This window comes from Tachysurus fulvidraco, chromosome 2 (assembly GCF_022655615.1).
Source record: "Tachysurus fulvidraco isolate hzauxx_2018 chromosome 2, HZAU_PFXX_2.0, whole genome shotgun sequence".
In the NCBI taxonomy this organism is placed as follows: domain Eukaryota; kingdom Metazoa; phylum Chordata; class Actinopteri; order Siluriformes; family Bagridae; genus Tachysurus; species Tachysurus fulvidraco.
Window position 1 is genome coordinate 21,237,527 of NC_062519.1, and position 14,453 is coordinate 21,251,979.

The 14,453-nt window shown below is 38.6% G+C and overlaps 1 protein-coding gene across 5 annotated transcripts in view; it reads right to left on the bottom strand.

The window, feature by feature from the left end:
• The window catches only part of dennd1b (DENN/MADD domain containing 1B), an 81,187-nt gene extending 72,272 nt beyond the window's left edge, over positions 1–8,915 (bottom strand). For 2 of the 5 annotated variants that reach the window (XM_047808818.1, XM_047808815.1), the window contains exons 1-2: positions 8,532–8,914; positions 6,867–6,931 (exon numbers count right to left, since the gene is read on the bottom strand). In XM_047808818.1, coding sequence (XP_047664774.1) covers positions 6,867–6,931; positions 8,532–8,548 — 82 coding nt within the window. In that variant the 5' untranslated portion in view covers positions 8,549–8,914. Of the gene's footprint in view, positions 1–6,866; positions 6,932–8,531 lie in introns of all 5 variants that reach the window. The other 3 variants (XM_047808823.1, XM_027159729.2, XM_027159730.2) reach the window with 3 other exon arrangements.
• Between the last annotated feature and the right edge of the window lie 5,538 nt (positions 8,916–14,453).

The following is a 14,453-nucleotide window of genomic DNA, read 5'->3' on the forward strand; positions in this document are numbered from 1 at the left end:
GGCTTAGAAAAAGAACATGACTTCTTTTACTCGGACCAGCGTTTCGTGTCTAATCGACACGTCTGATATCTGAAGAATGATATTTCTGTGACGAAACACGGCACCTTGAGGACCAATTAAGAATAAATTCTTATGTAATTATTATGTCCTGTTATTAAGTGGTTATGCTGAGGTGGAAAGATCGGCCTCCTTGGCTTTCGCTGTACTTTACGTTACACGAGAACCGAGAAAAAGCCGTCAACAAATATAATGAGAACAGATGAATCTGTGCGGGAAAATATCCCCCGAGCCGATCGGTTCGACTCACAGACACAAATAATGGCTTTGCCAATTAAATCTATGAGTGAGGAATCCAGCTGTTGGATCACATCTGTAGGTCAGAGCGATCAGGTGAGAAAGTTCACAGAACTAATTCTCTTACTTCTGGCTGAGATTTTTTTTATACACGTAATTTAAGAAGTGCAACGGTCAATTTTTTGATTTTTTTATTTGTACATATAACATTAAAAACAATAAAACATGATGCAAGTTATTTTCTAGACCCTCTCCAGGACATCCTGAAGGCAGAGCTTTGTGAACGTGTGCAGGACGCAAGAACGAAGAAAGAATAATCTGCCTCAACACACCTTTAAAAAAGTTGTAAGAAACTGCGTTTAAACGTGCAATAGGTTATTTAATTTATTTATTACTTGTACAGATACCTGGAAGAAACGTAAAACCGTGGCCTTAGCCAAAGTGTATCAGGTCCATGAGAGAACCAAAACGACGTCTGGTCCTGAATGCTGGTTTGTGATTGGCTCTGCTCACTGTCAGTCATTTTATAAACACTCTACAGGTCACCTAATATAACGGGGGCGGAGCTTCACAAACAAACGTCCAACGCGTGATCATTAAAGACCTAATCCCTGATGCACCTTCAAGAAATCTAAAATGATTCCATTAACACACAAACATCTGAAGATGAAGTTTAGATCTTGTTTACAAATCAGATCTTTTCTATCTAGATAGAAGAATCGATATCAGCTCTAAAACATGATTTATTATCTAAGCGCTGTACAGGTCTAGCTGTAACATTGCTTTCCAGATGCATTATGATTACCGCTTTATTACTGAGAGCAATTTGGATGAAAAGAGCACAGAGGACAGGTAGCATCTGTCTCCACCTACTGCCTTGGCACAGTCAGCAACTTCTGCTAGCTTTGGCATGGGCTTGGAAAATCATCAACATGGCTCTATAAAGCCAAGTGCAGGCATGCCAGTCATGCTCCACAAGAGCTGGCCAAGTATTCAGCTTCGAACATTACAGCTCTGTGAAATAAAAGGCCAGATATTTCTGTGACTCCTTCAATTCGCTGTTGAGTCTCACAGCAATATTCACTTCCCACAATTTGCTCCTAATGAAAGCAACGAAGGTCTCCGAAGGCTGCTTTGTTACAAGAGCAATTCAGTGATTCAGCACAAATGACAGAATTACTGCTGCTAACAGACAGAGACGGACCGTTTATTTTACTCCCGCGGCATCGTAACAGCTAGGAGTAGAACATAAGTGTTAGAAAATAAGAGCACTTCTACACAACGTTCTCAGCAGCATGACAATGTGCATTTCTCTTGGTCTTATTAAGAGAGAGAGAGAGAGAGAGAGAGAGAGAGAGAGAGGCTGATGAGGGAGTGAGCGCTCATAGCTGCTATAATGAGTGAGAACAGGAACGAACCTGTTTCACAGAGATAGAAATTGTAATGGTTGACCATTTGCTGTGGTATAAGAGGAATAAAAAGATTTAAGATGTGTTGTTTTACAAAACAAATAAATAAATAAATCGACTATAGAGATGGGTCACGTCACATCCCCTATGAAAGCAGTGTGTTTTATTCCTTACATAGTACTACACATCCTCAGCATTTCAGTGACACTGCGTATTGTCACGACTGTACGCCGGCTCTGTGACACATCAGGAAAACGTTTTTAGGTCCTAAACTGTCTGCGACGTGACTACAGTCCTGAGAGTAGGGGTCAGGAAATGAGACCAACCTCAGCCAAACATAAGGGAAGTGGTTTGTGACTATATGCGAGGCCTGAATGTTTCACGTCCGTGACTGGACATGCAACTCTTTCCTCTTTTGGTTACTGAGGCAGCTGCTCTATTCAGCCACCTGTGCGTTATGACCTTAATAGTGAAATCCTGCATGAGTTTATTCATTTTGTTTTAGTTTTTACTCAGTAGCTTCGTACGAAGAAAACCCCTTCTATAAAAATAAGTAATGAGTCAGAAAGGCTGCTGCGATGGAATCAACATCATCACCTACCCATCACTTGCTCTAAAGCAAGCCGGCACAGCATGGAGCACGTCGACTTTCATCACAACACTTCTGACCAGGACATTTAATAAGGAATAACACACTCCAGACTGTACAGGTATCTGAAAATAATGCACGCCTGGGTGGTGAAAGGGGCATGACATGAAAGCAGAGTGCCGTCACCACCGGAGGTCTAGAGCATGGTCTGGAGTGTTATTGTGCTTATACCACCACCGCAACCTGCTAACGATTACAATGCTTTATTTATGAATGCACAAAATGTCACACACTATAGAGTTCAGATTTAACAGAATAAATCATCTGAGACAAATTAGTGCCAAATTAGTCATTCCCTCACCCCACCCTTTATCTCTGTCTCACTTTGTCTTTCCTTCAGAAATCAGAAAGCTCTTTCATGTGACAGAGACTATGCCCAGTGCAGAGACTGTTACAAAGCACTAACCGATGAGACTCTTTACATAAACGTCAAACGAATGTCTCCTAACGATAATAGTCTCTATATCATCATCACTTGCACATGTTTTTTTTATGTTTATTATTAGTTGTAGATTATCTGGAGTGTCTGCAGTACGGGTTGCTGTGAACGAGCTGTCGCTATAGAAACAATAACGTATTAACATTAACCTATCGTTCACGATACGTCCGGATGTACCTATGCTCTTCTGACCAATCACAATCAAGCATTTAACTGACACCGTGGTATAAAGGGCAAATATTATGTTCTGGTAATTCTCTAGAGACACTTCCTTGGTTTCTGAAGCCAATTGTTAACTAAAGTAAAGGTTTATACTCTACATTAACAATCTAGGTGCAGTAATCGATGCCCCGAGGACCTGAAGTGAGCTCATTTTATATCACTATTCAGTAGTACGTTATTTACAGTTGCTTGGAGGACAAGAATGTGCAAATAACAAAAAAAAATTCTTCTCCCTACTGACTTTTGCAAACTAATTTTTTATTTGTAAGACATTGTTAACTTTAAGTAGCTGTAACTCTCCGTGTTACTGGTTTCTAAATCCCCCAGCCTGCTGTATCACACACATCCGATAAGACACAGTGGATTAATTAGTGCTCACAGATGACAGACTTTTTTTTTTTCAGACTCAGGCACACACACACACACACACACACACACACACACACATATATATGTGGAAACACTAACGAAATCGAAACAGAATTCTCCTGCGTGCACAAGATGACCAACACTTCACTATGAAGCAATATTCCAGGATAAAATAACTCTGTAAAACTTTTACATGACATATAAATGTAGAACAATTCATATATTACATGCCTCCAAAGAAACTGTCACGCACCTCAAACATGATTGAAAGAGGAACACTGGGGCAACATGAAGTCATGCTCACTCCCAGACTTCATTCATTTCTACTCGCTCGTTTCTGTGCATCTGTATCCGGGCACTTAACAAGACAACTCGCTTATCATTATATATTACATTTTATAGCACAAAGCCGCTGAGGGCGGGAATCTGAAGGGACTTTCAATAACGGCAGCTCTGACAGTTCCAGTTTTATCATGATAGATAGATAGATAGATAGATAGATAGATAGATAGATAGATAGATAGATAGATAGATAGATAGATAGATAGATAGATAGATAGATAGATAGATAGATAGATAGATAGATAGATAGATAGATAGATAGATAGATAGATAGATAGATAGATAGATCTACAAAGCACAAAGCACTAACCCTTTTCAAAAGTTAATACTAAACTCATGTGGGGTTAAAAATAATTACAAAATACAAAAAACACAAATACATTTATGGCATTTGGTAGACGACGTCATCCAGAGTGACTTACATTTATACAAATGACCAACTGAGGGTTAAGGGCCTTTATTAGGGGCCCAGGAGAGGCAGCTTGGTGGATTCGATCTCACAACCTTCTGAGTAGTCCGACACTTTAACCACTGAGCTACTCCACAAAAACAAGATCAGGATTCTCTGAAATGAATTAAGACAAAGATAATGCAGCTGGGTGAAAGAAAAGGTGCAGACCAAACAACACCAGGGGACGTTAAATAAGGCTCCTCAACACCCACTGAACACCATGAACACCAAATTAGAGGAACCTTAAACACCGGCTGTGGTCCGAGAAAATAAACTCCCAAAACCTAGCTCTTGCCCAAGTTTATGTCTAACTGCAGAATATTCAATGTCATTTTTATGTTATGACTTCACATGTAAATGACTTGTAAATTGAATATAAGGTAATTATGGTCTGAGCTCAGGCTGAAAAACAAGCTCATATTCGTTCCCTCGAAAATACAGTCAACAAATCAACCGTCAAACAATACAGTAGCTGATTCGCTGAGCAAAACAATTTGAAGAACAAGATTTCTGAGGCAGCATTTTTCTGAAAGCAGACACTTTTTGCTCACCCTGCCCTCGTCCCATAAGCCCACATACAAAATATATGAGGTGTACACAGTGTGTGCTCATGTTGTCCATTACACCGACTTTATTTATACCTTTTCCTCTTCAGCAATAACCGGTGCAGTAATACAATACAGACCAAAACTTTGGACACACCTCATTCAAAAAGTTCTTTATTTTCATGACTATGAAAATTGTAGATTCACACTGAAGGCATCAAAACTATGAATTAACACGTGTGGAATTATATACGTGCATAACAAAAAAGTGTGAAACGACTGAAAATGTCATATTCTAGGTTCTTCAAAGTAGCCACCTTTTGCTTTGATTACTGCTTTGCACACTCTTGACAGTCTCTTGATGAGCTTCAAGAGGTAGTCACCTGAAATGGTCTTCCAACAGTCTTGAAGGAGTTCCCAGAGATGCTTAGCACTTGTTGGCCCTTTTGCCTTCACTCTGCGGTCCAGCTCACCCCAAACCATCTCGATCGGGTTCAGGTCCGGTGACTGTGGAGGCCAGGTCATCTGGTGCAGATGATCACTCTCCTTCATGGTCAAATAGCCCTTACACAGCCTGGAGTTGTGTTTGGGGTCATTGTCCTGTTGAAAAGGTGGTGTGTGCAAACTTTTGGAAGGTGTGTCCAAACTTTTGGTCTGTACTGTATATTCAGTTGCCGATATGTTTAACAGGAACTAGTACACATTATCTGGACAGTACGTAGAACATGAACAAAAAGCCATGGCCTCAGCACGAGACCCTCCCCCAAATCTTAACTCCGCCCACATCTCAGTCAGTTAAAAACACATAGTGGAAACCAGTACATGCTCAGAACAACCAGATCATTTTACAGTGTTATAGTGGAGAAGTGAAATCTAACCGCCATGAATCAGCAGATGACACAGCGGCACTTATCTTGAAAGCTGGGTTTCTAAATAGTAATCACAGTCATCCTGAAATAAACTAGTCTACAGACTCACTCTACACTTCTGACATTATTGTTTTAGCTATTAAATAAGAACCAAGACGTAAATGAGGCTAAGCAAAACCAAAACTGCCACAAGAGCATGTTAGATAGATACTTATCTACTCGTGAGATAGTATTATTTTCCATAATGCGATAAAACCAACCAACGTTTATTCACCTACATCTAAATAATGAACTAAGGCAATAACCTTAATAAATAAACAGCCTACGTCTCGTTGTTTGAACAGTCATAACAGTCCATGTTCTCAAAATGTTCTCTAAAATCAAAAGTTTGACATAAACCTTCCTAAAACATCCCAACCTTCGCCAACAAAACACAAGTATTTACAACCAAAGTATACAAAAAACAAAGAAAGCACAATATTCCTACTTGGGAAATCGGGACGGTGTCTTCAACCCTGAGTTCATTAAGTGACATCAGATCAGCAGAGACACTCACTGCATCAACAGGAAACCAAGCAGCTTCTCATGATCAACTTTACTTTACCAGCGTTAGCTTTAACTCCAAAACACATACAGACATAACGTTATTAAATCTTTAACCCTGACGATACGATTCACTTATTTTAGGAAAAAGAAAAGAAAGATTACTCATTACAGTCAGCTGGCTGCATTATGACCAACAAAAGATGAACACCGAGGCATCTATGCTTTTCTAACGTCCTACATCACATTGGATGAGGTTACTGCACGGGCAAATGTGCACTAATCCAAATATATTTGGCACAATTGTTTGATTATTAGATAATGTTTTCATAAGGTTAGCATGATACAGGTTGCTGGTATAACTACAGAACTACAGAAGATGTAAACAACACGACGTGGGCAATGGAAGCTCAGAAGCGGTTATGCACAAGTGCCTGGAAGGTGTCAAGTTCAAATTCCAAACCGATCACAGATCCACTGTTGGACCATCGACAGCTCAGCTACACTTCTGGGTTATATCCTGTCTCTCATGTAGGTCGCATTAGATAAAAATATCTGTCAAATGAATCAGCATTACACAAGAGCACAACAACACAGCAACAGACCTAGTCAGAAGAAAAACAAGTGTAGCGCAATGTCCATTAAAGCACAGGACAATGTACTGTAAGTGACTGCTAGCTAGCTAACCCATAGACATGTCTGTTTATGTGCGAGTGAACTCAGTGATTGCTCACCTTCATTCTCAGACGATGGACATGCGATTTGCAACACCAAGTCAAACGTCCTTTCTGGATTCTCACTGCGACAAAACAAATCACATGTACACGCTCAGTCATAAGTGTACTGGGTGTATCTAACTTTGACCTGTTAAACATACACAAACATCCATTTCACTGTGAAAACCATGGACATTAATATTGATTTGTTCTTTTTTGTTGTTGTTATGATGAGCTCCAATCTTCTGCAAAGGTTTTCACTAGATGTTAGATCACGGCTGTGGGGTGCAGTCAGTGTGTTCCAGTTCATCACAAAGGTGTTGAGATCAGGGCTTAGTTCATTAATAGAAGAGTTTTTATAAAAGTAAAGTTCAGTGTCTAATTCTATTCTAGTGTAATCCACAACATTCATTACTTCGCCAAATGTATGTGAACAACTGACAATCAGACTCATCTGTCGGCCTTTGCTGGACTCTTGCCACAATGCTGGAAGCACACAGATGTATAAAATGCCTTAGTTGGTTATGACAACGCCCCTGTGCACAAAACACAGAGCTCCATGAAGACTCTGTGTAGAAGAACTCGAGTGTCCTGCACAGAGCCCTGACTCTGACTCAACACCACTGAACACCTTTAGGATGAACTGAAGTCTCCTCAACATCAGTGTCTGATCTCACTAATGCTCATGTAGCTGAATGAACACAAATCAACCCAACCACGCTCCAACATCCGGTGGAAAACCTTCGCAGAACAGAAGACTGGAGATGACAGAAGCGTATTAGAGTGATGGTCAAGACCTCTTTTACACTGATGGAAAGAGAGAAAAGGAAGAACTGACAAAAACCTACAAATCGAGGACTCCCTGACAGTACTTCCTGTGTTTAAATATGTAATATTCATCTATTCTACATCTATCTTCTGAACAGAGTAGTGTTATATCATGAGCAGTGATGATAAGCACATATTATTAGTAGTAGTAGTAGCAGTAGTATTGTTATTATCATTAGTAGTAGTAGTAGTATTGTTATTGTTGTTGTTGTTGTTGTTGTTATTAGTAGTAGTAGTAGTAGCAGTAGTAGAAGTAGTATGATTATTATTGTTATTATTAGTAGTATTAGTAGTATTATGATAATTATTATAATTATTATAATAATAACAATAATAATAATAATCATTATTATTATTGTTATTATTATTCACTTGTGGTTTCTTGAGTACACACTTGTTGTTTATCAGCAGTTCTTTGAGGATAAATAAGACAGAATATATTTGAGGATAAATAAGACAGAATATATTTGAGGATAGATAAGACAGAATATATTTGAGGATAAATAAGACAGAATATATTTGAGGATAAATAAGACAGATCATATTTGAGGATAAATAAGACAGGGTGTTTATAATAAAAGCCTCATTGTGTGGGTGTAAGTAAGAGGTAGATTTCCACCTCTGCCCTGCAGGCTAATGCTAACAGCTCAGTTTACACTGTAAGCACAGCATTAGCCGGTGTGCTAAGTGAACTAGCAAGTCCAGGCATATAATCATTTTAATTTATTATTATAAAAGACTTATATCGAGTCATTATTTTTAATAAATTGTCTGTACGGAAGCCTCCCTAAGTGTCCATGCAGATAAACACACAGCACATAAAGTGTCATTAGGAAGTAAACAGCTGTTTCTTACCGGATTCTGCTGTCCATGGCTTACAGCATGGCGACGCGCTTTAATCACCGTCCGAACAACAGGGCGCCTTTATTGCTGCTTACCTGAGACACATTTTACACCATGTTTTTGCCTCCTCTCTGTTTGGTTAAGAAGTTCAGCTCGCAGTGTTTCACTTCTCCTCTGCTGAGCACCAGGAAGCTCAGCTGACGCTGTGTGACGTCACGCCGTGTGTAAGACACCCAGGGCTTGTAGTTCTGCAAACCTTCAGTCACTCTACACTGGGTGATAATAACTCATGATAAACACACTCCTGTTCAGGAAGAAAAGAAATCAATCTACATATAATATCAGACAGACAGACAGGCAGTCAGTCAGACAGACAGACAGACAGACAGGTAGGCAGACAGACAGACAGACAGGCAGACAGGCAGACATATTCTCCTCTGTAGAGCACCAGCATGTCCAGACACGCCAGGTGACATGTTAAGGCATCCTCAGCAGGAGACACCTGAAAAACTATTTAGTGCCTTTGCATGTTTTTTTCAACTATCATGCAAATGATCATGCAAATATCAGGAAGTTCTTGCGGTTTTCAGAAGGAAATGAGGCCTCTTCACACACACACATACACGCCCAATGGTTTTGGTTTTGAGCATTTTTCGGGAAATGTTTAAGTGACTGAAGAGGCTAGGACATGCTTTGTACAATGACCTAACACACATTTAGAGAGATTGTCATTTTATCAAACAGTTTTTGTAGGTATTCAACAGCTGACATGAGAAGCGTGAGGGTGCTGTGGTCAGATAAGCAAAGTTCACCATGTTTTTGATGAAAATAGGAACTGTGTACAAGGAAAGCACCTGCTACCCTCTGTTTTATATATATATATATATATATATATATATATATATATATATATATATATATATATATATATATATATATAAATTTGGACACACCTTCTCATTCAAAGAGTTTTCTTTATTTTCATATGAAAATTGTAGATTCACACTGAAGGCATCAAAACTATGAATTAACACGTGGAATTACGTACATAAAAAAAAAGTGTGAAACGACTGAAAATATGTCATATTCTAGGTTCTTCAAAGTAGCCACCTTTTGCTTTGATTACTGCTTTGCACACTCTTGGCAGTCTCTTGATGAGCTTCAAGAGGTAGTCACCGGAAATGGTCTTCCAACAGTCTTGAAGGAGTTCCCAGAGATGCTTATCACTTGTTGTCCCTTTTTCCTTCACTCTGCGGTCCAGCTCACCCCAAACCATCTCGATTGGGTTCAGGTCTGGTGACTGTGGAGACCAGGTCATCTGGTGCAGCACCCCATCACTCTCCTTCATGGTCAAATAGCCCTTACACAGCCTGGAGTTGTGTTTGGGGTCATTGTCCTGTTGAAAAGGTGGTGTGTCCAAACTTTTGGTCTGTACTGTGTATATATATATATATATATATAGATATATATATAGATATATATAGAGATATATATATATATATATATATATATATATATAGAGAGAGAGAGAGAGAGAGAGAGAGAGAGAGAGAGAGAGAGAGAGAGAGAGAGAGAGAGAGAGAGAGATACTTTTGGATTTTTTGTCCAAGGCTCTAGTGAAGATTATTAGTATTAAGATTTCCAGCCCAAAACATATCACACTGAAATGTGGTTATTTTCCAAACTGTTGCCACAATTGTATAGAATGTCTTGTATGCCTTCAAATATTATTTTCTCTTCAATGGAGAAAAAAAAGAGGCCTGTTCCATCATGACCTTCGAGTGTCCTGCACAGAGCCCTGAGTCTGACTCAACACCACTGAACACAGACTGAACCCCAGACCTCCTCACTCTTACAACATCAGTGTCTGATCTGACTAATGGGGGCAGTGATGGCTCAAGTGGTTAAAGGGAAAAGTTAAGAGGAAAGTCAGTGACAGTAATAGCCAAGCACTGAGATAGTCAGGGAAGTGAAGACTTCCCTATGATAGAAAATATGAGGAACCATGAAGTTATGCTACAAGCAACTGGGAAATGACTGAGCAGACAAACCAGCATTGAATACATATAATTCAATGTTATTTGTGCAGCACTATTAACAATGGATAATCCCTATCTGGTTATAAAGGCCGGGCACTAAAACCCCATTCACGTCTTTCCATTCAGTGCTGTCGCACTTCCTATTGGTACAGATGCACTTCTGGCATGTGATGTTTACAGAACAGTTCGAGAAGAATGTACAGAATGGAATGTTTCTTCTAAATGTACTTTCCAGTGCAGCTCAAGCTCTGAATAAACTTCTAAAGCTAAATCCGCTCATTATGTCAGGTCGTGAATCATCTGCCTTTGAGGAAGTCACACTGATCTCACAGTACGGGAGTGAAACACCAGTAAGAAGCGAATCCAGTGTGAAACAGAGAAGTGTAGGAAGCACCAAGCATCTTTCTGAGCAGGACGCACCGATTCATGACCTACACCAGGACGCATGCAAGGTTAGCAGAAAGAGGCTGCTTTAAATCCTCACCCAGTCTCTGGGGTGTGACCTGAATTACTGCCTTAAATAGGGGTGGCATTGCGTTTAAAATATACATTTGTGCACATTCTGTCATCAGAAAGCGCCCAATACGGACTAGCGGCCAGTTTGAAAAAAATATCCACAAACCCATTATTAGGAACACATGAAGATTCTTATAGGTATCTAACCAGCCAGTCATGTGGCAGCATGTGAAACATCATGCAGGTCCAGTGTGACTGTATATGACTGAGGGTGTGTTCAGGAAAAATTGTGTATTAGGGCAAATTAAAACCTATAAATTAAAACCTGCTACTCAGTGGTGACTTAGTGAAGTCCAAAATGTGTTATCTATGTTTTAATATTTGACTGTTTTATATTCTATATTTAACTTATTTTACTCATGATTTCAAGATAAAAGTTGTTCTTTTTTGAAACGGTAACTTACACAAAATAGCCAAAGGTTTGTGGGCACCTGACCTTAACACTCGCATGTTCTTGTTGAACGTTTCATTTGTGTTCATACATCTACAAGATCATTAGTGAGATCAGACACTGATGTAAGAGTGAGGAGGTCTGGGGTTCAGCTGGTGTTCAGTGGTGTTGAGTCAGAGTCCGGGCTTTGTGCAGGACATTCGAGTTCTTGTACTCCAACATTAACACATCATGTGTTCAGGGAGCTTTGTGCACAGGGACATTGTCATAATGGGGGAAAAAATTGAGCCTCCTGGTTCCAGTGAAGGGAAACTGTAATGTTACAGTGTATGAACACATTCGGGGGGAAATACCACATATGGGTGTGATGGTCACTTGTCCACATACTTTTACCCATACAGTGTAGCGGTGAGCTGATACATTTAGCATTAAACAAGGGCATGGCACGGCAAGTTTATTTTTATAGCACATTTCATACACAAAGGTCATTCAAAGTGCTTTACATAGAAATTAGAAAACAATTTATAAGAGAGAATATATATTATATTATATTATATTATATTATATTATTTTATATAGCACAGTGCTCTAACTAAACAATTGGGCACTCACACTAAAACTACAAATTCCTGGAACTATATTGACATTTGGAATACTCAACAACTTGGGGAATTTGTCATAGCGGTCTACCAGCCTGCTATTGCGCGGCAGTTTACAAGGGCATCCTGTTTGTTTGTTAGTGGCATTACCATAACACACCTTGGCTCTGAGCTCATTATACTTTGTTCAATGTTTATCTGCATGGTCTCCTCATGTCTGTTTGGGTTTTCTTCGGGCTCTCTGGTTATCTCCTACTGTACCTTCCAAAATGTAGAGGTGGCAGATTGACTAAGCGAAATCACCCGAGGTGTGAACGAAAGTGTGAATATGCGTGTGGATGATGCCCAGCGATGGACTGGCCTCCCACTCGGGGTGTGTGCCACCATAATCAAGAACAAGTTAAAGCAGTTACTAATGACTAAATGTTTGTTTTTAAGTATTTTCGATGGCGTTTTGTTTCATGTGAACGAGTGCAAATATTGACACAAAATAAGGCAAATATGCTTGCAAGGCACAGAAAGGCTCTTAAATACACAAAACAACATGCTCATATTCCAGTCTTACACGTAATTGTCAGGACTCAGCTCGGACTTTGGTCACGTGCATGTGTTTATGTTCTTCGTCACGTGTCTGCCCCGCCCTTGTCTGCTCCTCCCATTTCCACACACCTGTTTCCCATTGTGATTACCCTGTCTATTTAACTGTGCCGCTTTGCCTTGTGCAGCGCGGAAACTACTGTTGTCTTGTCCCGTCTTTCGGCCGTGTGCATCCTGCACTTGGGTCCATTTTACTCCACGTTCGTGACAGTAATAAGCAGGTGCAAACTCCAGTAATATTAAATAATACATAGCATAAGCATATAAGCATTTATGCAAGAAATTCTTGAAAATCCCCTCATTTGGAAAAACATTTGTCCGTTGTAAAGTAATGTAAACCTTGACTTGATCGATTTCAAATCACGGAATCTCCAGAGATTACTCAGCTTTATGTCTAGAATATACTTTTGAGTTTAAATATCATTATTATTATTATTATTATTATTATTATTATTATTATTATTATTATTATTATTATTATTAATAGTAGAAGACACCGTTACAGTGACCTCGACTAATATTTGCACCCTTGTTAAATATTCAATTTTGTCTTTCTTGTTTAAGCCTTTGATTATTTGTTTAATCTGTAAGGAGGAGACTCTGTGCTGTAATCATGGCAAACGAAGGTAGCGCAAAGTATTGGATAAAGGGTGCCAATAATTGTCCCACACATACAGTATATTTAACAAAGATGTTTCTGTAAGTAAACGTCTTGTGTTCAATTCTTTGCTCATTCTTTACCTCTTTGCCCATAAAGCAAGCTAAATCTCTTCGCACTTTTAAATCTCAGCTTAAAACTAATTTTTTTAGGGTAGCTTTTAATTGACTAATTGTAATTTTACATTGTGCTTATTTTATATTTTATTCTTGTTGCATTCATTTTAATCTTTATATTATGTGGTGTATTTTTGTTGTTTTGTTTGCTTTTGAAAAGCTGAGTAATCTATGGAGATTCCGTGATTTGAAATCGATCAAGTCAAGGTTTACATTAGTGACTTTACACATAACTTTACAACGTACAAATGTTTTTCCAAATGAGGGGATTTTGAAGAATTTCTTGCATAAATGAGATGTACTTTTAAAGGTGCTAAAGAAAATAAAGGTTATTATTATTATTCTCACTCACTCATTTATTACCGCTTATCCGAACTTCTCGGGTCCCGGGGAACCTGTGCCTATCTCAGGCCTCGCATTCACTCACACATTACGGACAATTTTCCAGAGATGCCAATCAACCTACCATGCATGTTTTTGGACCGGGGGAGGAAACCGGAGTACCCGGAGGAAACCCCCGTGGCACGGGGAGATCATGCAAACTCCATACACACAAGGCGAGGCGGGAATCGAACCCCCAACCCTGGAGGTGTGAGGCGAACGTACTAACCACTAAGCCACCGTGCCCCCCTATTATTATTATTATTATTATTATTATTATTATTATTATTATTATTATTATTATTATTATTATTATTATTATTATTATTATTATTATTATTATTATTATTATTATTATTATTATTTAACAAGGGTGCCAATATTAGTGGAGACACTGTATCAAGAAAGAGCATTAAGTTTCAAGTTCACTGGGTTAGGGACTAAGAGTTTATCTTAGTTTTTATCAAAACCAGTAGTATATATATATATATATATATATATATATATATATATATATATATATATATATATATACGTATATATATATATATATATATATATATATATATACGTATATATATATATACGTATATATATATATATATATATATATATATATATATATATATATATAAGG